At 43.6% G+C, this 24,626-nt stretch overlaps 1 protein-coding gene across 6 annotated transcripts; it reads left to right on the forward strand.

Moving 5' to 3' along the window:
• The first annotated feature begins 2,495 nt into the window (after positions 1-2,495).
• Positions 2,496-24,534, forward strand: LOC124045882 (protein phosphatase 1 regulatory subunit 12B-like). Of its 6 annotated transcripts, none has more exons than XR_006840916.1 (8): positions 2,498-3,165; positions 13,103-13,119; positions 14,829-14,958; positions 15,364-15,468; positions 15,738-15,788; positions 19,887-19,937; positions 20,374-20,472; positions 23,403-24,534. XR_006840916.1 is itself a non-coding variant. In XM_046365646.1 (7 exons), exons 1-7 carry the CDS (start codon positions 3,064-3,066, stop codon positions 23,487-23,489), a joined length of 543 nt encoding a protein of 180 aa, XP_046221602.1. In that variant the 5' UTR covers positions 2,500-3,063; the 3' UTR covers positions 23,490-24,534. The 6 variants fall into 6 exon arrangements, 2 of the variants coding, with proteins under 2 accessions (XP_046221603.1, XP_046221602.1); XR_006840917.1 differs by having other exon boundaries at positions 2,500-3,165; positions 20,377-20,472; XR_006840918.1 differs by lacking the exon at positions 15,738-15,788 and having other exon boundaries at positions 2,496-3,165.
• Positions 24,535-24,626: the final 92 nt, after the last annotated feature.

Below are 24,626 nucleotides of genomic sequence, written 5' to 3' on the forward strand. Positions count from 1 at the left end.
GAGAGCTTCCTGTTCCCTCTACTTTCCTCATTTCCCAACGTTATTATGATGTATTATTCCATTATTCAGAGATAAACACAGGAGTGTTTGACAGGCCTACTCTAAGTGTAAGGAGAGCTCGTTCTGTATAGCCCATCACGGCAAGGAGCTTAGCTGTGTGTGCTACAGAGATTCAGCAGCTCTGTTGTTGCAGAGAGCAGGTTGGCTTAGGAGGGTTGAGAGTAGTATTAGAACTCCAGAGTATCTGTAAACTCTGAGGTTCTTAGAACTCATCATCTCTAAGCTGTGACTTAGGCCAAGGTACAGCTCATCCCCCCGTAAAGATGCTAAAGATCTTGACAGACCAGCGAAGGCAAGAAAACAGATGGAGAGAGAGTCTGACTGTCTGAATGTATCTGTATGTGTTATTATGTGTGTCTGTCTCCCCGTGACTGTTGGGGTTTTGGCCTCTCTTAGACTTGTAGAATGACCCCACACCAGGGATCTGTCTCTGCCAGTAACACTTAAAGGGACATTTAAAAAAAATCTACTTCATATTCATCATCTCCAGCAACACACCCAACATCAACATATTTGAAAATAGCGCATTTCTATGTTTTGCAGGGAAAAACATAGAGGAGGATAAGTGTTTCCAATGACATCATCAACCAATTAGTAGACAATGCCCACTCATAACTGTTTAAAATCACATGATGCATACTGATGATGTCATTGGAAACACTGATCTTCTATCTTTTTTACTACAAAACATAGAAAAGCGCCACTTTCACATATGTTGATGTTGGGGTGGTGCTGGAATTGATGAATATGAAGTTGGAAAATTGTGAATTTTCCCTTTAAACTAGTCAAGCAGCCACTATCCACTCCTTGAAAAGTATTTAGTATTTATTTAGTATTTATTGTACATCTGCCAGAGTAACATATGATGACATTAACCTGATTACTTCAAAGTAAGTGTTTAAGGACCAGAGTTATTCTGAGTCGGAGGGGGAGAGAGGAAAGGAGAGGAGGAGACCATAGCCAAGTGATGTATGAGAATGTTCCATATGGAAAGTCATGAAGGAAAGAGTCAGTCTACTCAACCTAAGCCCCAGATCCAGTGTGGGGAACTCCAGCTGAAATCAACTCTTTATATAGGTCTCAGCAGGCCTATCTCCACAGCCAGAACCAGTGCAGTTCACTGCCACAGAGAAGCTATTGGACTTCCTGTGTAGAAATGCAGACTGTCCAGCACCCTATTGCCTATATAGTGCACTATTTATGACCAAGGCCCATAGTGCTCTGGCCAAAAGTAGTGCATGTTGTAGGGAATAGGGTTCCATTTGGGATACAAACAGACTCTCCAGCACACAGATGGCCATTGAGGCAGGCTGGGTAGAATATGAACTGGAACAATTCATACGGACAGATTGGATTCTCATATTTGATAAATGTGAAATTTCTATGGTTCTTATCTATGGACCATAAAGCACAGATAGTGTATCATTGAGATGACATGGCACAAGTCAAAAACTCCAGGTTTTAAATCACACTAAGGTTTTAAATCACACAGGTCTAATGTGCAAAACCAATGTGCATTTAAAAAGAAAAAGATCAAACTGTGAAAATGTACTCAGATCTCAGTTAGCAGATTTACTTTCTCTGATTTTGTCTCATTGCCTTGCTACAGTTGAATGGCTGTATTTTCCCTGTGCAAAGAGACGGACCTCAGTCCTCAGTATAACTCAGATGTTCGGAAGGGGACACCAGGCCAGGGCTCAGAACTAGACCACTAGGCCAGAATTCATTCTCTCTCATTCCCTCTCTCTCTCTCTCTGGCTTTGTCTGTCTGTCTTTTTCAGTAGATGAATGAGGAAGATAAAAGAGTTCAGGAACAGCCACATCGCTGCAAAACTCTATAAAAGGAAAGTAACAGTGAGACTATGGCCTGTGTGTGCAGACTGAGAGGAAGGATTGGGGGATGGGGGAACAGGGGTTTGGGTGGTTGTGTAAGATAGAGAAATCCTGCAGCGACTTATTAATATTTCTGTCTTCTAGAACCCCACGCAGTTGCCACAGATTGAGTCATTGTTGCCTCTGTGTGTGCTAACCGACGACACAGGAAGAAATCAAGTGTAAAATTAGCCCATGAGCTCAGCTCACTGTCATGGTTGTTACAGCAGCATGGCAAGTACCATGAAACAGATTTTGAAAAACAGAGAGGGCTCGGACGCAGTGGCCGTACATCCAAATGTCAACACTCGTACTAACATCACTTCTCCCTGAAGCGTCATGGGAGGACAGGGTTACTTGACCGGTCACTGTTGATCTCGACTCCCCCCTACTTCTGTCTGTCTACTCCCCCCTTTCCTTATCCTCATCCACATCAATGGACAGTTTTAGCCCAGAGCCTGTACACAACAGAGCCTCTGGCAGCCTGCCAGAGAGTACTGCCAGAGCTGGAGTGAGCAGGGAGAGAGGGGAGTGAGTGAAGGGTGAGGGAGTCAGTTGGGACTGGGGAGATGGGAGAGGGAGAGGGAGGGAGATGGAGAGAGTGAATATTTAGAGAAACATGGGAAGCGAGATCATCTGGAACAAACTGTTCACTGTGCTTGGGTTTGTCTTTGGGTGCGAGGACTTTGATGTACAACAGGGTCTCTGAGTGCTGACGCTGTGGTCTAACAATCCTCAACTAAGTTGATTAGTCTACCTCTTGAGTAAAACAGGGGTGCGTGTGTTTGTAGGAGTTGTACGAGTTAAGAGGATAACTTTATTTTGGTTGTTTTCATTCTTGTCTAATGATTGTTTTGCTGTCTACACTTTGGGGAGGAAGAGAGGGCGAGTTCATATCAGCAGAAATAATTCCAGAGTTAGCAGCGCTCTCTCTCTCCAGCCGTCTGGACTGTGGATCGGGACTCCTCATACACGCATACACCTGTTGCTCAGGATCCCGGTGAGGCTAAGTGCAGCAGCAGCCACAGTCTGTGGATCTGTTCCTCTGTTCTGGATTGGAAGCCTCTGTCTGTGGACGGTACTGTCGAGGCTTGACCGGACCTGCGTCTGTGTTCTGGGTAGAGTGTGGAGATGTCATCTATGTACCCACGCACCAAGGAGCTGTCCAGGACTAGGAAGTCTCTGTCAGACTCACCACCCTCCTCACCCTCTCCCACGGCCAAGAACTTCAGAGTAAGACACCAACTGTTACCTCTCTGTTGTCGGATCCTCAGAGTAGTTTCTGTAGCCACTGTTTCCGCTTGAATCTTATTTGAACTGTAGAAACGAGTGTTCTCTACTAGTTTGAATTCCTACGAATTCTATTTAAATATCACTGATAGTCCCTAATCGTGTGTGTGTGTGCGTGCGTGCGGGCGGGCAGGCGCCTTGGCTATCAAAGGCTCTTAAATTATGATTATGTTGTGGCCGGTTTACTCCCAGCTCTTACTGTAATTGTCACCTCTAGTGTGCTGATCCAATATCACTCTACGTTAAGCCTAAAAAAAAACACCTGACATTACGTGGGTGTTAGTATCTGATATATCATCCAGACTCATTTGATCTGCTGCTCATAGAGAGAGAAAATGCTTCTCTGTAGATTAGATGTATTTAGTTCTGTGCTCTGGACACATGACCAGACATGTCACTGTGCCAACCACCTGACTGTTGCACAACCCTTGAAAGAGAGAGGTGGGACTGGGGAGAATCTGCTTCAGAAGCACGGGGTACCTGGCAGTATAGTCTGGAAAATATTTAGGTATTGAAACATTCCATTTGTGATTTCCTGTTGTTTTTCACAGTGTCTTATTAACTGATATGGTTGACGTTTATTGATGTGTTATTTATTACCTGATTATCTCTTGGTATTTGCCTCTGCCTTGGTAGCACAGAGCCACAGCGGAATATGCTCATTTAAATCATTAAAAAGCACAAGAAGAAAAGATCAATAAAAGTTGGTTTTCAGATGGAAGTAATGGAGACAGGGGTTTAACTATCATGGCCCTCCACTACCACAGTACTGACAGTATAGTATCATGGCCCTCCACTACCACAGTACTGACAGTATAGTATCATGGCCCCCACTACCACGGTACTGACAGTATAGTATCATGGCCCTCCACTACCACAGTACTGACAGTATAGTATCATGGCCCTCCACTACCACAGTACTGACAGTATAGTATCATGGCCCTCCACTACCACAGTACTGACAGTATAGTATCATGGCCCCCACTACCACGGTACTGACAGTATAGTATCATGGCCCTCCACTACCACAGTACTGACAGTATAGTATCATGGCCCCCACTACCACGGTACTGACAGTATAGTATCATGGCCCTCCACTACCACGGTACTGACAGTATAGTATCATGGCCCCCACTACCACGGTACTGACAGTATAGTATCATGGCCCTCCACTACCACGGTACTGACAGTATAGTATCATGGCCCCCACTACCACGGTACTGACAGTATAGTATCATGGCCCTCCACTACCACGGTACTGACAGTATAGTATCATGGCCCCCACTACCACGGTACTGACAGTATAGTATCATGGCCCTCCACTACCACCGTACTGACAGTAGAGTATCATGGCCCTCCACTACCACAGTACTGCCAGTAGAGTATCATTATCCTTCACTACCACAGTACTGACAGTAGAGTATCATGGCCTTCCACTACTACATTACTGACAGTAGAGTACCATGGCCCTCCACTACCTCAGTACTGACAGTGTCACGGTCTCCCAATACTGTCAGGAGAATTCCAAAGCTCTGGAGCTCAGGCATGAAGTTTCCATGATGTCAGCACAGAATGAAGACATATTTGCAATATTTTCCTGGGAGAAAAAAGTGCACGTAAAAAAGTGACTGGAAATGGCATGGTGTGATATGTTTAGAACTCTCCTCATTGTTTATGATGAAAACATGGCGCATTTCTCTCTGCCAAGGGAGATGTTTTGTTGTGTGCAGCAAAGCAGCAGACATTAAGCTACGGGCCTTGATTGTAAACAAGCAAACACGTCTGCCTCCTCGGAGGAAATGCTTAATGTTAAACTTTGGACAAGAGCGTAAATTTGGCCAGAAGTCCTGACGCCTCTCAGTACTTAGACGAGGAAAAGTGAGAATAATAAGCCAAAATGGGGAGGTACTTTAGTTGTTTACTCTTATCAGTAATTTCCTAAATTATGGCCAGAAACATGCGAGATCTGCAGTGAATAGCTGGAAAAGCAGCATAGGCTTTTATGGTTATGTGTATAGTACAGTAGCCTATGGTCATTCCGGTAGGGTGGAACTCACTCATATTTTCCAGGCGGGTGAACGGGCAAGAGTCCAGGCAGCCAGCCTCGGGGATAAGAGGTGAGAAGAAGAGAGAGGAGGGGGCTGACCATTAAAACAGTCTTTCAAGAAATGAAACACTTTGCAGAGCAATAATATTAAGCACAGCCTCGCTCTGATAGGCTTTGCATCAGGGCTGGGACAGGGCGGGAGCTGATTATAAAGCATAGATAGTGTGTAGGGGGGGAGTGATGGTAACTGTGGAGTGTTTATATACAGTGCCTTCAGAAAGTATTCACGCACCTTGACTGTTCCACATTTTGTTGTGTTACAGCCTGAATTTGAAATGGATTACATTTAGATTTTGTGTCACTGATCTCCACACAATGTCCGGATATTGTCCAAGTCGAATTATGTTTTAAGAAATGTTTACAAAAATGTAAAAAATGAAAAAACGAAATGTCTTGGGTCAATATGAATTCAACCATTTTGTTATGGCAAGCTTGAATAAGTTCAGGAGTAAAAATGTCCTTAACAAGTAACATAATAAGATGCATGGACTCTTTGTGCACTAATAGTTTTTAACATGGTTTTTAAATGACTACCCCTTCTTTGTACCCCACACATACAATTATCTGTAAGGTACCTCAGTCAAGTGGTGAATTTCACCTATTGGTAGATGGATTTTTTTTTAAAGCAGACATTGAATATCCATTTGAACATGGTGCAGTTATTAATTACACTTTGAATGGTCTATCAAAAACCCAGTCACTACAAATATACAGACACCCTTCCTAACTCAGTTGCCGGAGAGGAAGGAAACCGCTCAGGGATTTCACCATGAGGCCAATGGTGACTTTAAAACAGTTATGAAGTTTAATGGCAGTGATAGGAGATAACTGAGGATGATCAACAACATTGTAATTACCTCACAATACTAACATAAATGACAGAGAAAAATAAAAAATTAAATATTCAAAACATGCATCCTTTTTGCAATAAGGCTCTAAAGTACTGCAAACAATGTGGCAATGAAATACACTTTATGTCCTGAATACAATCACATTTCAATCAATCAAATGTATATATAAAGCCCCTTTAACATCAGCTGATGTCACAAAATGCTATTCAAAAACCCAGCCTAAAACCCCAAACAGCAAGCAATGCAGATGTAGACGCATGGTAGAAGTACAAAGCCTTATGTTTGGGGCAAACACAACACATCACTGAGTACAACTCCTCATATTTTCAAGCATGGTGGTAGCTGCATCATGTTATGGGTATGCTTGAACATCGGCAAGGACTACAGTAGAGCTAAGCACAGGCAAAATCCTAGAGGAAAACTTGGTTCACTCTGCTTTCCAACAGACACTGGAAGACAAATTCACCTTTCAGCCGGACAATTACCTAAAACACAAGGTCAAATATACGCTGGAGTTGCTTACCAAGACAACATTGAATGTTCTTGAGTGGCATTGTTACAGCTTTCACTTAAATCATCTTGAAAATATATGGCAAGACTTGAAAATGTCTGTCTAACAACCATGATTTCCTCTCTGCTCCCAGCTGTTCCTATTCCCCTAATCATCATTTAGTCTTCCACACACCTGTTCCCGATCCATCCCCTGATTAGAGTCCCTATTTATTCCTTTGTGATCCGTTCCTGTTCAGGGTTCCTTGTATTGTATTCACCATGCTGTGAGTTTCGCCCTGTCCTGTCCTGGGATTGTGTATCACCCTGTCCTGTCGTGTTTTGTGCCTTTCATCAGATTTGACAGAGCTTGAAGACATTTTTTAAGAATAATGGGCAAATATTGTACAATCCAGGTGTCCAAGGCTCTTAGAGCCTTTAACCAGAAAGACTCAGAGCCGCAATCGCTGTCAAAAGCGATTCTAACATGTATTGAATACTTATATAATCTGTGTTTTAGTGTTTAGTGTTATTAGTGTTTTATTTTCCATTAATTAAAAATAAAATCTTAAAATGTTCATCCACTTTGACATTAGTATTTTGTTTAGATAGTTGAGAAAAAATTACAATCAAGTAAATGTTAAGCATGCATGGAAAACTAAAGGCATAGAAACCATATATTATGAGGGTAATAGGACATACAATTATTTCCATTACAGAATTAAAAAGCCATTTTGGACTGTCCAATGTAGATATTTTTTAAATACATGCAACTTCAAAGTTTCATATCACAACATTTTGAAATCTTTTGGACATCTGAGCAATCTTGAGGGAATCCTATTTGAGTCAGAAAAGGATGTTCATATGATAGGTAAGATATACAAAACCTTGCAAGAGAGCCTATCCAACAGACCATCTCTAAGGGAAAAATATGAACTATTGGAACCAAGATTTTAAATGAAATGATATTGGAATTAGGAACTTAACTAATGAAATTACAGTTTACTAAAATGTATGATTATTCCAGTATAAACTAATCTAGAATGTATTATACAAGGGACAACATTCACAAATTGTACAGCACAGTCATGTCTTAAGTGTAAAACTAACAATGACTCAATAATCTATGCCTTCGGGGAATGCTTTAAAGTCCAAAAGCTATGGGCAGAGTTAGAAAGTTGTCTGTGAGAAGAATTACAACGTACATTTACTTTGAATCAGTCTGCATATTAAAAGACATGGCATATGAGGGTGCAGTGAGAGAAACAAAATGGTGCAGTTTGAGGCCATGTGGCAGAGAGTGATGCGGGCGCTGGAGATGGGGGTGTGAGTAGGTGGGTCTGGGTAGAGTGACGTCATTGATGTTTGTGTGTGTTTGTATGCTGTCATTTGTATGTGTAAGTTTAGTATTGTAAAAAAAAATATATATATATATATCAGTGTTTATTAAATCCCACTTTGTAACAATATAAAATGTGGAAAAAGTCCAGGCATGTGAATACGTTCTGAAGGGACTGTAGGGAGTGTACTAAAGGAGAGATCCTCCACAGCAGCCCAGTCAACCCCCAGCATGTGTACTGTACAGCAGCAGACCCAATGTGTGCTGGTTGGTCGTGACGAGTTGTAAACCCATTGGCTGTGTGTTTGAACGCACAGTGCAGTTCATCAATCTAAGGTTGTGTTGTTATTTCTAACCTGTTAACTCCCCAGGCATCTGTTAGGCCTTATATGGCTTATCCAGTCCCAGTCCCATGCCGATTCTGATGCTTTTTCTATAAATAGAGAGCGAGGACTGTGCGCAGTGCCATGACCAGGCGCAGTGCCATCAGGGTCCCATCATATATCTCTTTGTTATTCTATAAGGTCCTACTAGATAACTCGGAACACAGTGTAGGTTGCATCCCTAAACTGCATCCTGAGGCACTCCTACTGCCCATCTCCATAGCCGCTCGGCCCCACTACAAAGTTTTGCAGCGTTTTGGCCCAATGCTGAGGAACCCAGATGTTTTTAGGTGAGATCAAAGCCCACATCACTGTTTGACTATGTTCATTTACAATGTTTCAGGATGCATACACATTGTAAAAGAATTAGAAATAAATTAACTTGGCAAGATTTTTTTGATTAGCTCTGGGAAAAAAACATTGGGGAAATTCATCTCTGTAATTCATTAATCTGTGAAATAGTTCCCACATGTCTGATCCCCGAGCCTCTGGCCCGCTCACTCTAAGGCTATTGGAGCTAAAATAGAAGGAGATTTAGAAATTTCACAATGGATGTTTCTGCATGACCTAGATTAGTGGTTCCCAAACTGTGGTACTGGTTTAGGTACCCCTGCTATCTTCAAACCAGCTCCAGGAGGTACCTGGAAATGACTAGTGCCATTATTCACAGTGTAAGAATATTTATGGAGACTTGTTGCTCAAAGCCCACATTTCTTTACTATTAGTTCAGTACAAATTAGCACTCTTAAGTACATCAAATGTGAGAATGTATGTCTGTTTGGATACTAATTGTCGCCTCAAGTGAGACTCAAGTGAGCTGCCTGTCTGTGAAACTGTAGATAGATTGTCAAAGACATGAGATCACCCAGTGTTAGTGTTTTATTCTGTACAGTTCATCAGAGCAGTCATCCTGGCCCTCTCATCCTTGGCCCTTCTTCATCAGATGTCACTGGGATCCCTCTGTCCCTGGATGGAGATGAGGCTGGATGGAGTCGAAGACATGACCACATAAGGCCAGGCAGCTTTGGCAGTGTTGTATAAACATTCACAGAGGAGAGGACTCTCTCTCGCATGATGCGCCTTGAATTGACCTCCCCTCCATGTGGATGTTACAGTGTATGAGCCTCCAAATAAAGACCAGGCACTTAGGTCTGCTTCTGCTCTTGGGTTTGTCCTGCATAGACTCACAGCAAACTGTAGCTTTAAAAAACAAACGTATTACAATAAGAGAGCTCTCATTAACTGTACTGTGTAAAATTATATTGATATGTATAAATGAATATTGTGTTAATAGTATTTTTGTTGTCTCGACAATATATAAGTCTTATTTAATTTAGTATGTAATGTCTTATTTTGTTCTTGTCTATAACTGTTCTGTACTCTGCAATGTATTTTGTTTTTCTGTGGACCCCAGGAAGAGTATCTGGTGCATGTGCAATAGCTAATGGGGATCCTGATAAACTAAACAACAGTGCATTATCACATGCAGCTATCCATACAAAAGGAATCTGCAGTATTTGAATGGTGAACTGCAATGCAATTATAAAACAAGGTTTCAGATTTAGATATGATACATTTTCACCAGTTAGTTTTGATGTAATCAACTACTTTTCCAATGTAGCTTTAGCTTTCTAAACTATATTTCTCTGTAGCTTTATAGCTCAACTTCTTCCAGTGTGAAGTAATTGGTAGCTTGGTAAACTATATTTTCAGAGTAGCTTCCCCAACACTGACAGACCAGAGTGTCATCCAGAGTGGTTCCACAAAGTATAGATCCAGGTAATAAGCTGATCTCTTTGTAAGTGTTTAAAGGGCTCTCTTTCCCAGGCAGGAGAACAGCTCAAAAATCTCAAAGAATGCAAGAGAACATGAGATCTGTCCAGACATCACAAGGATATCACACTCTGTCCTGTTTCTCCCTCTTTTAATCCCTCTCTCTTTTTATCGCTCTCTCTTTTTCACAATTTCAAAATGTTCTCTGTAGTGTGATGTCATAATGTGCACTTATCAAGGATCAGCAACCATGGGTCATGTCTACTGACTCTCAGTCCAGCACCCTACCCTACTCCTGCCCCTTAGTCACTGTCACTAGCCAGCTAAAATTAGGTACTCTACCCTGCACCTTAAGGACTGCTGCCCTATGTACATAGTCATGAACACTGGTCACTTTAAACATTTTGACATACTATTTATATACAGTTGAAGTCGGAAGTTTACATACACCTTAGCCAAATACATTTAAATTCAGTTTTTCACAATTCCTGACATTTAATCCTAGTAAAAGTTCCCTGTCTTAGGTCAGTTAGGATCAGCACTTTATTTTAAGAACGTGAAATGTCAGGATTATAGTAGAGAGAATGATTTATTTCAGATTTCTATCATCACATTCCCAGTGGGTCAGATGTTTACATAGACTCAATTAGTATTTGGTAGCATTGCCTTTACATTTTTTAACTTGAGTCAAATGTTTCGGATAGCCTTCCACAAGCTTCCCACAATAAGTTGGGTGAATTTTGGCGCATTCCTCCTGACAGAGCTGGTGTAACTGAGTCAGGTTTGTAGGCCTCCTTGCTCGCACACGCTTTTTCAGTTATGCTCACACATTTTCTATAGGATTGAGGTCAGGGCTTTGTGATGGCCACTCCAATACCTTGACTTTGTTGTCGATAAGCCATTTTGTCACAACTTTGGAAGTATGCTTGCGGTCATTGTCCATTTGGAAGACCCATTTACGACCAAGCTTTTACTTCCTGACCGATGTCTTGAGATGTAGCTTCAATATATCCAAATCATTTTCCCTCCCCATGATGCCATCTATTTTGTGAAGTGCACCAGTCCCTCCTGCAGCAAAGCACCCCCACAACATGATGCTGCCACCCCCGTGCTTTACGGGTGGGATGGTATTCTTCGGCTTGCAAGCCTTCCTCTTTTTCCTCCAAACATAACGATGGTCATTATGGCCAAACAGTTCTATTTTTGTTTCATCAGACCAGAGGACATATCTCCAAAAAGTACGATCTTTGTCCCCATGTGCAGTTGCAAACCGTAGTCTGGCTTTTTTTATGGCGGTTTTGGAGCAGTGACTTCTTCCTTGGTGGGCAGACATTCAGGTTATGTTGATATAGGACTCATTTTACTGTGAATATAGATTATCTTGTACCTGTTTCCTCCAGCATCTTCACAAGGTCCTTTGCTGTTGTTCTGCGATTGATTTGCACTTTTAACACCAAAGTATGTTCATCTCTCGGAGACAGAACGCGTCTCCTTCCTGAGCGGTTTGACGGCTGCATGGTCCCATGGTGTTTATACTTGCATACTATTGTTTGTACAGATGAACGTGGTACCTTCAGGCATTCGGAAATTGCTCCCAAGGATGATCCAGACTAGTGGAGGTCTACAATTTTCTTCTGAGGTATTCGCTGATTTCTTTTTATTTTCCCATGATGTCAAGCAAAGAGGCACTGAGTTTGAAGGTAGGCGTTGAAATACATCCACAGGTACACCTCCAATTGACTCAAATGATGTCAATTAGCCTATCAGAAGCTTCCTAAGCCATGATATAATTTTCTGGAATTTTACTAGCTGTTTAAAGGCACAGTCAACTTAGTGTATGTAAACCTCTGACCCACTGGAATTGTGATACAGTGAATTATAAGTGAAATAATCTGTCTGTAAGCAATTGTTGGGAAAATGACTTGTGTCATGCACAAAGTAGATGTCCTAACCGACTTGCCAAAACTATAGTTGGTTAACAATACATTTGTGGTGGGGTTGAGAAATGCATTTTAATGATTCCAACATAATTGTATGTAAACTTCCGACTTCAACTGTATATAAAAAATTAAAAAATGTATTAGGTGCTTGTTTGACATTTGAACTCGGAACATAAGCATTTCACTGCATCTGCAATAACACCTACTAACTGTGTACGTGATTTGATTTAATTTGAACATAGTGTTGATAGGCCTAGTCATCACTGAGTGCAGACAACCATATTTGATGCCTTCCTCACTAAGAACAGAGAGCACAGATGGAAACTGAAGAGAAACATGTTGGACCGGACATATTCTAGACTTTACACTTTATTCAAGTAAATGGCTAATATCCGTACACAATTTACCCAACTGAAAGGCAGTAAACACCTCCGGTCAGGCCTGGGCAGCCTTGCAGTCATATAGTCAGGACCAGATCACGCCAAGCCAGAATATGTCCCAAATGGTATCCTATTCCCTACATCCCCATAGGGCTCTGGTTAAAAGCAGTGCACTAAATAAGGAATGGGGTGCTATTTGAGACACAACCATTATGATATGGCGGATACCCTGAGGTCATCAGCTGGAGTCTGTCACCCAGTAAACTGGGACCTTTAGAGACATGATGGCAAACACTCACTTAAAGATTAACAGGGCTTACTAGAGAAGGATGTGCCAGAGAAGGAGAGAAGAGCATGCCGGGTCCCGTGAATGATATATCACAAGCAGATCACTTGTGTAGGCCTATGCAATCCCTGTCCTTTGGGACACAAGGCATCTGAACACAATGTGGCTTGGATGTTACAAAGGTTCTCTTTTTCTTTGCATGGTGTCCTAATGGAAAATATTTTAGTCTCTGGTTGATACTTCATACAATGGAAATGTCTCAGATTGATTTCATACAGTAAAAGCTGTTTGTGATTAAGTTTCTGACTTCACTTTTCTCTGTTCATTTTCAGCATGACAGGGCATCAAGGTAAGTACAGATTTAGATATTCCTTCTCTTGCGTTCTAAATTTGAGAGCTATTTTTGTTTTTTAGCTCATGAGATATACAGAACCAGTCAAAAGTTTGAACATATCTACTCCTTCAAGGGTTTTTCCTTATTTTTACTATTTTTTACATTGTTGAATAATAGTGAATACATCAAAACTATGAAATAACACATATGGAATCATCTAGTAACCAAAAAAGTGTTAATCAAATCAAAATATATTTTAGATTTTAGATTCTTCAAAGTAGCCACCCTTTGCCTTGATGACAGCTTTGCACACTCTTGGCATCCTCTAAACCAGCTTCACCTGGAATGCTTTTCAGGAGTTCCCACATATGCTGAGCACTTGTTGGCTGCTTAACCTTCACTATGTGGTCCAACTCATCCCAAACCATCTCAATTGGGTTGAGTGATTGTGGAGGCCAGGTCATCTGATGCAGCACTCCATCATTCTCCTTCTTGGTCAAATAGCCCTTACACAGCCTGGAGGTGTGTTGGGTCATTGCCCTGTTCAAAAACAAATGATAGTCCTACTAGGCGTAAATCAGATGGGATGGCGTATTGCTGCAGAATGCTGTGTTAGCCATGCTGGTTAAGTATGCCTTGAATTCTAAATAAATCAGCAACAATGTCACCAGCAAAGCATCATCACACCACCTCCTCCATGCTTCACGGTGGGAACCACACATGCAGAGATCATCCATTCACCTTCTCTGCATCTCACAAAGACACAGGGTTTTGAACCAAAAATCTCAAATTTGGACTCATCAGACCGAAGGACAGATCTGCAAAGGTCTAATGTACATTACTCCTGTTTCTTGACCCAAGCAAGTCTCTTCGTATTATTGGTGTCCTTTAGTAGTGGTTTCTTTGCAGCAATTCGACAATGAAGGCCCGATTCATGCAGTCTCCTCTGAACTGTTGATGTTGAGATGTGTCTGTTACTTGAACTCTGAAGCATTTATTTGGGCTGCAATTTTTGAGACTGGTAACTCTAATGTACTTATCCTCTACAGCAGAGGTAACTCTGGGTCTTTATTTCCTGTGGCGGTCCTCATGAGAGCCAGTTTCATCATAGCTCTTGTTTTTTTTTTTTTACTGCACTTTAAGAAATATTTTAAAGTTCTTGAAATGTTCTGTATTGACTGACCTTCATATCTTAAAGTAGTGATGGACTGTTGTTTCTCTTTGCTTATTTGTGTTGTTCTTGCCATAATATAGACTTGGTCTTTTACCAAAGAGTGCTGTCTTCTGTATACCAACCCTACCTTGTCACAACACAACTGATTGGCTCAAATGCATTAAGAAAAAAAATACACAAATTATATTTTAACAAGGCACACCTGTTAATTTAAATACATTCCATGTGACTACCTCATGAAGCTGGTTGAGAGAATGCCAATAGTGTGCAAAGCTGTCATCAAGGCAAAGGTTGGTTACTTTGAAGAATCTCAAATCTCAAATATATTTTTGATTTATTTAACACTTTTTTGGTTACTACATGATTCCATGAGTAGCTGTGTCCAGACTTTTGACTGGTACTGTACATACAGCACTCCAAATATATATATATCTATGTCAATGTTTCAACAACAATGTATGTCAGTGTTTCAACACTGTTGCAATGTCAGCTGTGTTGCTGGTGCTGTAAACCACCCACTCAAGGAGGTGTGCTTCCGTCTTCCTCCCAGGTTGGACTCTGGTGGTGGGGACAGCAAGGCTGAACCCCTGGGCAGAACCAGCTCCTACACACGGAGAGAGACCAGACTGGCAGCATTGAACAAGCAGGAGGATGACACCAGCCCCAGGGACTACAAGAAGGTAAGGCGTACTGTCGGACCCAGAAGGGAAGCTGTTTTTAAAAAAACATTTTTTTATCTTAGACTAACTGATAAACAAAAAAAACTAAACATTCAGTACCAGTGAAAAGTTTGGAGACACCTACTCATTCAAGGGTTTTTCTAAATTGTTTACTATTTTTCTACATTGTAGACATCAAAACTATGAACTAACACATATAGAATCATGTAGTAACCAAAAAAAAAAAGTTTAAAACAAATCAAAATATATTTTATATTTGAGATTCTTCAAGATATCCACCTTTTGCCTTGATGACAGTTTTGATTCACCTGGTGCAGAGCTGGACTATCATAGGACAAATGTTTACATATGATAAGGTATCTCCAAGTGGCATAAGCATTAACCCTTTGGTTTGTCCTCTTTCAGATGTATGAAGACGCCTTGGCAGAGAATGACAAGCTCAAGTCCCGGCTGGATGACAGCAAACATGAGCTGACCAAGATCCGCTCCCAGCTGGACAAAGTCAACCAGGTACAGTAATACTGCACACAACACTGACACTGTCCTGTATAGCCATGTCTTAATTAAGCTCAGTCTAGTTCACACGTCTCAACAACATGCATATTGCATTTTAGCAATACATTGTTCAAAGCAACCGCAAGATGATTAGAGAATGAACCAGTGTACCCCCCACAAAGTTGTCAAACATACTGTATATAAAATTCAGTTTTATCCCATTTTAAATCAACCCACTGCATTATTTTTTCACTTTGTGATAACAGTGCCACTCTGTCTTACAGAAACAGGACAGAATATCTGAAAGATCCACTGTACTTGAATCAGAAAAAAGGGTATTTATCACTTATTCTAAAATCTTGAGGGCATCTTTTTCATTTTTTTCACGAAGCCATCTGCCTCATCTACTTGATTTCACCACTCCAATTCTCCTTCAATCCTGACAGCTTGACGTCAACATTTTCTTTCACTCTCCTCTTTTTTTCTTCTCTGTCACGCCCTGATCTGTTTCACCTGTCTTAGTGATTGTCTCCACCCACCTCCAGGTGTCCCCTGTTTCCCCCATTAGTCCCCGGTGTATTTATCCCTGTGTTCGTCTTGTTTTGCCAAGTCAACCAACGTTTCTCCTAGCTCCTATTTTTCCCCAGTCTGTTTTTTCCTAGCCCTCCTGGTTTTGACCCTTGCCTGTCCTGAGTCTGAATCCGCCTGCCTGACCACTCTGCCTGTCCTGACCTCAAGCCTGCCTATCCCCTGGTACTGTTTGGACTCTGTTTGGACTCTGGTAGAGGAACTCTCTCCTGTCCCCGACCTGTCTTTTTCTACCCCTTTTGGTGTAATAAATATAGGAGCTCCACCATCTGCCTCCTGTGTCTGCATTTGGGTCTCACTTTGTGCCCTTATAGTACAAACTGGCAGTTTGGCACGGGCTACTTCTCTTCCCCCGTACCATCCTATGATTGTGCCATTGATCTCCTCCCAGGCACCACACCACCTCGTGGTCGTCTATATTCCCTATCTGGCCCGGAGACCAAGCCCATGGAAGAGTACATTAAGGATTCTCTAGGTACTGGAGGCATCCGTCTGTCTGCATCTCCTGCCGGCGCGGGGTTTGTCTTTGTGAAGAAGGACAAGAACCTGCGTCCATTCATTAACTACTGGGGTCTGAATTATATAACGATCAAGAATTGTTACTCCCCTACCACTCCTCTCCTCGGCCTTTGAACCTCTCCAGGAGATGAGTGGAAGACAGCATTTAACACAGCCAGTGGACATTATTACCAGGTCATGTCGTTTGGACTGATCAATGTCCCCGCTGTCTTCCAAGCTCTGGTAAACGATGTGGTCCGGGACATGCTAAACCGTTTCGTGTTCATCTACCTTGACGACATCCTGTTTTTTCCCGGTCTGCCCAAGAACACGTTCTTCATGTCAGACAAGTCCTTCAGCGCCTCCTGGAGAACCAATTGTTGGTAAAAGCCGAGAAGTGTGAGTTCCACCGCTCTACAATCTCCTTTCTGGGATATGCCATCACTGATGGAAATGTCCAAATGGATCCTGAAAAAGTGAAGCAGTGGTAGAGTGGCCTCAACCTACATCCAGGGTGCAGTTATGTTTCCTGAGGTTCACTACAGCCATTTAATTCGGGGCTACAGCACCCTGGCAGCACCCCTCTCTGCACTCACCTCTCCCAAAGTAATAATAATAATAATAATAATAATATATGCCATTTAGCAGACGCTTTTATCCAAAGCGACTTACAGTCATGTGTGCATACATTCTACGTATGGGTGGTCCCGGGGCCGTTCACATGGTCTCCAGCGGTTGACAGAGACCTTGTGGACCTGAGGCATCGGTTCACCACAGCACCCATCCTCGTCCATCCGGATCTATCCCGTCAATTTGTGGTAGAGGTTGATGCTTCTGATATTGAAGTGGGGGGGCTATCCTGCACCAGAAATCTGCCCAGGACCAGAAGCTCCATCCCTATGCCTTCCTGTCCCATCGTCTCAATTCTGCAGAGAGGAACTACGACCTAGTTGTCAAGATAGCGCTGGAAGAGTGGAGACACTTGCTGGAAGGAGCAGAACAGCCATTCTTGGTTTGGACCGACCATAAAAATGTGGAATATCTCCGTACAGCCAAGCGCCTTAACTCCAGGCAGGCCTGGTGGGCTTTATTGTGCACCAGATTCAACTTCACCATTTCCTATCGCCCAGGTTCCAAAAATGTGAACCCTTACACCCTCTCCCGCCTATACAGTTCCTCTGCCACACCCCCGGTCTCCGAAACCATTCTCCCTACCTCATGCCTTGCGGCTTCAGTGGATTGGGGTATTGAAACCTTCCAGCCTGGACCTAAATGGGGCCCGGCTAACCGGTTGTTTGTCCCTAACTCAATATGGTCCTGGAATGGGCTCATTCCTCCAGGCTGACCTGTCATCCAGGTTCCCGTTGTACCCTAGCGTTTGTTCGACAATGTTTCTGGTGGCCCACAATGGTTCCTGACATCTCTGCCTTCGTCGCCACGTGCTCAGAACAAGACTCCACGGCAAGCTCCTTCTGGCCTCCTTCAGCCACTACCTGTCCCTCATTGTCCCTGGTCCTATATCTCTCTGGACTTTGTCACTGGGCTCCCTCCATCTGATGGTAACACTGTCATTCTGACGTTATTGGACCGGTTCTCCAAGGCTGCCCATTCCATCCCTCTCCCCAAACTATCCTCTGCCAAGGAGACGGCACAGCTTATGGTGCAGCACGTTTTCTGGATCCATGGACTTCCGCTGGACATGGTCTCCAACCGGGGTCCTTAGTTCTTGTCTCAGTTCTGGAAGGCGTTCTGCACCCTTATTGGGTCCTCGGCCAGCCTGTCCTCCAGATTCCATCCCCAATCCAATGGCCAGTCGGAGCGAGCTAACCAGGACCTAGAAACCACCCTAAGATGCCTGGTCTCAACCAACCCCACTACCTGAAGCCAACAACTGGTCTGGGTGGAGTATGCCCAGAACACCCTTCCCTATTCAGCCACGGGACTCTCCCCTTTTGAGTGCTATCAACCTTCAATCTTACCAGAACAAGAGCAGGAGGTTAACGTACCCTCAGACCAGATGTTTGTCCACTGCTGTCGATGTACATGGAGAAGAGCTCGGGCGGCACTTCTCAAGACCCACTCCAGGTATCGTCGATAAGCGGACCACCACCAGCCTCCAGCTCCCCACTATCGCAGAGGGTATGTCTTTCCACTCGGGACCTGCCCCATTTCATGGGGTCCTTTTCCCATCTCTAGGGTCCTTAGTTCCCCTGCTGTCCATCTTGTTTTACCGCGTACCCTCCGTATTCACCCAACTTTCCATGTGTTTAGGATTAAGCACGTGCCTCACAGCCCTTTATCTTCTGTCTCCAGGCCCATCCCTCCCACCGTGTCATCGATGGCCATCCAGCATACACGGTTAAACGTCTCCTTGGTGTTCGACAATGGGGCAGGGGTTTACAGTACCTGGTTGACTGGGAGGGTTATGGCCCAGAGGAGAGGTGCTGGGTTCCCGCTAGAGTCATCCTGGACCCGGCCCTCATTGCCGACTTTCACCGCCGAAATCCCGGTCAGCCAGGTATGCGCCCAGGTAGGACACCAGGTGGCGTCCCTAGAGGGGGTGGGGGTACTGTCATGCCCTGATCTGTTTCACCTGTCTTGGTGATTGTCTCCACCCACCTCCAGGTGTCTCCTGTTTTCCCCATTAGTCCCTGGTGTATTTATCCCTGCGTTTCCTGTCTCTCTGTGCCAGGTCGTCTTGTTTTGCCAAGTCAACAAGCGTTTCTCCTAGCTCCTATTTTTCCCAGTCTCTGTTCTTTCCTAGCCCCCCTGGTTTTGACCCTTGCCTGTCCTGGCGCCGAATCTGCCTGTTCTAACCTCGAGCCTGCCTGTCCCCTGGTACTGTTTGGACTCGAACCTGTTCACTGAACCCCTGCCTGTCCTGACCTCGAGCCTGCCTGTCCCCTGGTACTGTTTGGACTCGAACCTGTTCACTGAACCCCTGCCTGTCCTGACCTCGAGCCTGCCTGTCCCCTGGTACTGTTTGGACTCGAACCTGTTCACTGAACCCCTGCCTGTCCTGACCTCGAGCCTGCCTATCCCCTGGTACTGTTTGGACTCAGACCTGGTTTATGAACTGTCGCCTGTCCCCGACCTGTCTTTTGCCTACCTCTTTTGGTGTAATAAATATCGGAGCTCCACCATCTGCCTCCTGTGTCTGCATTTGGGTCTCACCTTGTGCCCTTATAATCTCTTTTCTTCTGATCTCTTCCATGTCATATTACTGTGTGTTGGTTTCTGTATGTTCATTCCACTATGGGCTCATTATCATTAACTTAAAAGTAGAAATCTTAACATCCATTTTGATTCTGACCCGAACGACCTGTTCTAACATTTACCCTTCTCAGGAAAAACAGGCTCTGGAGAAGAGGGTAACAGACATGGAGGAGGAGCTCAAGGTAAGGCCTTCACTGTAACAGGAAGGGCGGAGGTCAGTACAAGGCTCTGCTTGGTAATTATAGGAAAACAGGTGAGGTTGAGGGAGTAGGCCAAATTTCAGGGTCATTATCCAGCATCATTCTGAGTATCCCCTGCCAAGGTCAGGGCTCAGGAAAGGGAGTGAAAAACTCCACGCTGCTACTGTCACACACCCAGCAGCACAGCCTGCTGTCTGTCATAGGCTACACATATTTAGCATTTCAAAGAGCAAGGGGGAGAGCAAAACAGCAGCAGGATATCATTCAGGACTGAGTAGACGTGAACCTAATGTAAGTTGGAACCACTTCTAGCAATATCCAAAGGTTATGATGACTACTCAGCATGTGACACAGAGATGTGAGACGGAAGACGGGAACAGAATGTTTGACCCCATGTTGTGACCCCATGTTGCCTCAGCAGGAAGCTGCCCCAGTGAGAAATTTCCGCTGTGGGTACCAGCCCTGAGCCCCAAGCATGAGGCAGGCTGGCTCAGGGCCAGGGAGGGGGGACGGGACGGTGAGTGGTCTGGTCGCCACCGAGAAGTGATTGACACCTGCCTGTCACCTCACCTCTTTAGAGACCTAGGCATGAACACATGTCTGTGCACACAAACATACACATTGCACACGTTACAGTACATACACCAGATACGTATGTAAAGTCATATCCCAGCAGGCTGGCTGTAATGTCATTACAACAAGAAACCAGGTTGCTTGTATGTCATTGCAACCAGTTTTGCTCAATGGGATAGAGATATGCACATGCAACATTATACTGACATGCTTTTCCCCTATTCACATATTCTGGTGTGTTTCTATACTTTTCTCTGTGCCACAGTGTCTGTCCAATGTGTGGAAATTCTGGTTACTCCCTATGGCTCACTGATCTTTGGTTTTCTTCTTTTGAATAAAGGGCTAGGATTATTCCTGTCAGCCTCTGAAACTTCAGCTCTGGCAACATTTGGGAATTTATCTACAGGGCTTAGTGAAGTCAGCTCTGGTAGATATCAAAGAGATCAAGAGCGTTAAAACACCATGATGGATAACTATGCATTCTCTGTCAATCTCACCCCTCTGGCTCTCTCCTCTCTACTCTCTCTCTCCACTCCAAGATAAACTTTTCAATGGTGGTCCTTCAGAACAGTGTGTTGTGAAAGGCTTACCGAGACAGCACAGAGGAACAGTCTTACATATCCATGAATTTTTCAGTCCGAGTAAAGGCAGACTTGAAATGGTTTCCTCCTAAGTGCCCTGGGGTGTTAGCAGCTGGATCTCCTCCATCTCTTTCTCCCTAGTCTTCTCTCTTTCTCTCTAGCCTTCTTCTCCTCACTGGGCATCTCTCTTCCTTTTCCCCCAGCTTTTCCCTTCCCTTCAGGCTAATCTTAACTTCTTCCTGTTCTACCTGACTTTCTTCTCCTCTCTGGGTTGCTGAGGGGAAGCCTCTGAGGCCACTCTCTGAGCCACATGGGGCTCGACTTTCCTCTGTCTCTGTGTGTGTGCTGCCTCCTTGCGTGCCTGTGGTTTCCCTTAGGAACGGCGTCAATCCCCAGACCTGATGTTTACCTCAGTCTTGACAGGGAACCCAGGGAAATTAATAATATCCATTTTCCTATAACTTATTGGGCTCTCTTACTTATGCTGAAATGTAATGTTATATTGAAAGTCCCCTGCCCACTTCTCACCCCAGCATGACTGACAACCTATGTAATCCATACAGCATCTCCCCAGCCACTGCCTTTTTAAAACTGCCCAGGTTTGTGGAGAGCAGAACTAAGGATAGCTCCTTGCTGTGCTTAGCTTTTCTTTTGCATAGATTTTTCTTGTTTCCTTTTACAGTATCTATTTGTGTGAATGTTGTTGAGGAGCTCCTCAGTGTGTACGTCTGCCTCTGTGCGTGATTGTGTGTGTTTATATCTCGGTCTCCTCCCATGCACTGGCCCACCCCCCTGCGCTGTCTTTCTGTCTCTCCATCTTCCTGTGTGTATAGGCCCTCCCTGTTCTGGCACTGCGGAGCGGCAATGAGCGTCTCTTGGCTGAGAACAGGGCCATGCTGCGTGTCCTCGCCCACCTTTCCCAGATGGCCTCCCTGCCTGATACAGAGGACCTCTAACCCCCCTGTCCCCCAAGCCTCCACCTCTCTACCCCCCTATTCCTCAGCCACACATCCTCCTCTGCCTTCCTCCTCCTGGTTCTCCTCCTGCTGCACCTCCTCCCCTCTCTGCTGCTGTGCTGCTGTACTCTTCTCAGGCAGGTTCCGCCCACCTCTCACTCCACCTTTGGCCTCTCTCACTCATGTGGCATACCTCTTGCTGACTCTAAAACCCCACTCCCTAAATAATCTTGTGACCGCTGCCTTTAAATCTATTTTGAGCTACATAGCTGCATAGGCGAATTACTAGGCTGTGTAGAGACCAGGACAGTAGTAGTTGCAGCCTGACGTTTCTCCAGTGGTTATTATTACAGTATAGTCAAGTGAGTCACTTAATCAACAGCTTGAACGAACCCAGAAACAGTCTGGACGGTGCTTGAGAGACTGCTGCATGGCCGAGTGCCGAAGTCACCAATGGGACCTTGTGTAGGGATTAACATTTCATTGTTTGCCTCTTGCTACAGTGTCCAATGTAGTGGCTGACAGGGAATTTGACATTTTGAACTAGTACATTTTGTCTCAATCATGTGGCAATGGAATGTGTAATCTCATTGGCATCCATTAACTCACTAAACCCTTTTCCACTGGCCCCAAAAACATGTGCACATTAGTGTGTGGGTGTACTACATACAGCTTTGACGGAGACAGAACAGGACAAACAGTCCTTGTTCTCCAGGGGCATTGGCAGTATGCATCATCAAATATAATACATAACAATATGTTGCTATTTGATTGTGGTAACTGGACTAGACAGGGGTGAAGAGATGAGTGCATCATCGTCTGTGTTGGCTTTTTCATGCAAGCACAAAATGTTATTGTTCACTGCACTGTCTGTGGGGGATGGGGGAGATTTTGACAAAGATTGTGGCTATTTTTAATCATTACTCATGCTGTGGGAGATGACCTAGATTGAGGAAGTTGATCGCCTTGCATCTCTCTCCCTTTCGGTTCGCAGTTTGCAAATAGAACCATACGCCCAAATAATGTCCTTATCATACTGTATCAGCATGCTCTCATTGCTGAAAGCTAGTCTTTTGTCCACCTTTTGCATGTCGTGACTGTAGAGTTCAATCATTTAGCAATGAGTTCTTGGTGATTTAAATATTGAATATCATTCCTAATTCGCCTAAAAATGATAAACAATGTTTATATCATGTCTGTCAATGTCCCTCAGCAGAAGGAACATAGACAAGGCAGTGTCCCTTCCACATATTTCTGTCTACAGTATGCGTCACCACTGTTCCCTACAGAGAACAAGCTACCATGACAATCTAATGCTGCTCTCTCTGTTCCTGTAGGTCTTGACAGAGCTCAAATCAGACAACCAAAGACTGAAGGACGAGAACGGGGCTCTGATTCGTGTCATCAGCAAGTTGTCCAAGTAAAAGGGTGGTGCCCCCTGTAAAAAGTCAGACACGTCCCTGATGCTTGCAACGTGTCACTATCATTAGCATTCGGTACCCTTCCACCCTGACACTGAACCATGGTGCTTAGTGACACCTACCTGCCAGCTGTTCTCAGAGGCATGGTGAGGAACCTTCCAAATCCGGATGACCCCTGCCTCGACCCTTGATCTCTATGCTCTTAGGCCCACTTCATACCAGTAGGTCAAAGGTGTGAAGAGCACACAGCGTCTGCACAAAGAGAGTGTTGGTCTGGGGTACAGTAAACTGCGAAGCTCCAGACCAGCAATCTAAACAATATCACATCCACATATTTTACCTGTACATCACAAACATACTGTATTCATTTTGTGCTTAATTGTGCACTGCAAAAACAACTTTATTTTTCTCAAACTACTGAAAAAGCACTCATAGGAATTACTTTAAATAATCTTTCATTGCAGTGATAACATTACACATTGCCATGAATGCTTCTGATGTGAGATGTTGTGACTTGTTTATGATCAATCTTTATGGTTTATAGTTCAATTTCCGTCACAGACCCTTTTCTCTGAGCTGCTCATCAGTGTGGTCTACTATAGTCTCTGAGATGTCACATTTGATAGATATTTTAATAATTTATTTATGCATTTTTTGGTTTAGAATCTTTGAACCTATACTCAACTATATTTGTACCGATATAGTATTAATGTGTCCTATTAAACCATACCGTTGGAGCCCACATAGTAACTTATATTGGAAGATGGACAGCCTCTTTTTATTTCAAGTGAAACATGTACATGATTTGTAATGCACAGGGAACAACATACAAGGGCCTTCTTTATGTGCCTTTCCTTAAAGACCAATACAGCTATCAGTCTAATGAACTGTACGTATATTTAAAGACAGTATTTTATGTTGAAATAACTTTACCATGTATGTAAATGTTATACGAGAGCGAAATACTGACATTCTACTTGTACACACAGCTGTGGTTTGATCACTTGCTTAATAAACTATAGATGGTTAAATAATAAATCATCTGAGTTCTCACTACCAATGTGCCATACATTACAGATATCTCTCATAATCCAGCCCTCTGATGCTGAAGTTGAAATCCCCTTGTAAAGAACAAAGTCA

This window comes from Oncorhynchus gorbuscha, linkage group LG10, assembly GCF_021184085.1.
Source record: "Oncorhynchus gorbuscha isolate QuinsamMale2020 ecotype Even-year linkage group LG10, OgorEven_v1.0, whole genome shotgun sequence".
Taxonomy (NCBI): domain Eukaryota; kingdom Metazoa; phylum Chordata; class Actinopteri; order Salmoniformes; family Salmonidae; genus Oncorhynchus; species Oncorhynchus gorbuscha.

Excerpts from the sequence above, each read along its gene's own strand:
- LOC124045882 (XM_046365646.1), top strand. The coding sequence starts at position 3,064 with ATGTCATCTATGTACCCACGCACCAAGGAGCTGTCCAGGACTAGGAAG. Across the intron at positions 14,959-15,363 it reads GCCCCAGGGACTACAAGAAG|ATGTATGAAGACGCCTTGGC; the intron begins GTAAGGCGTACT and ends GTCCTCTTTCAG. Across the intron at positions 15,469-15,737 it reads AGCTGGACAAAGTCAACCAG|AAACAGGACAGAATATCTGA; the intron begins GTACAGTAATAC and ends TCTGTCTTACAG.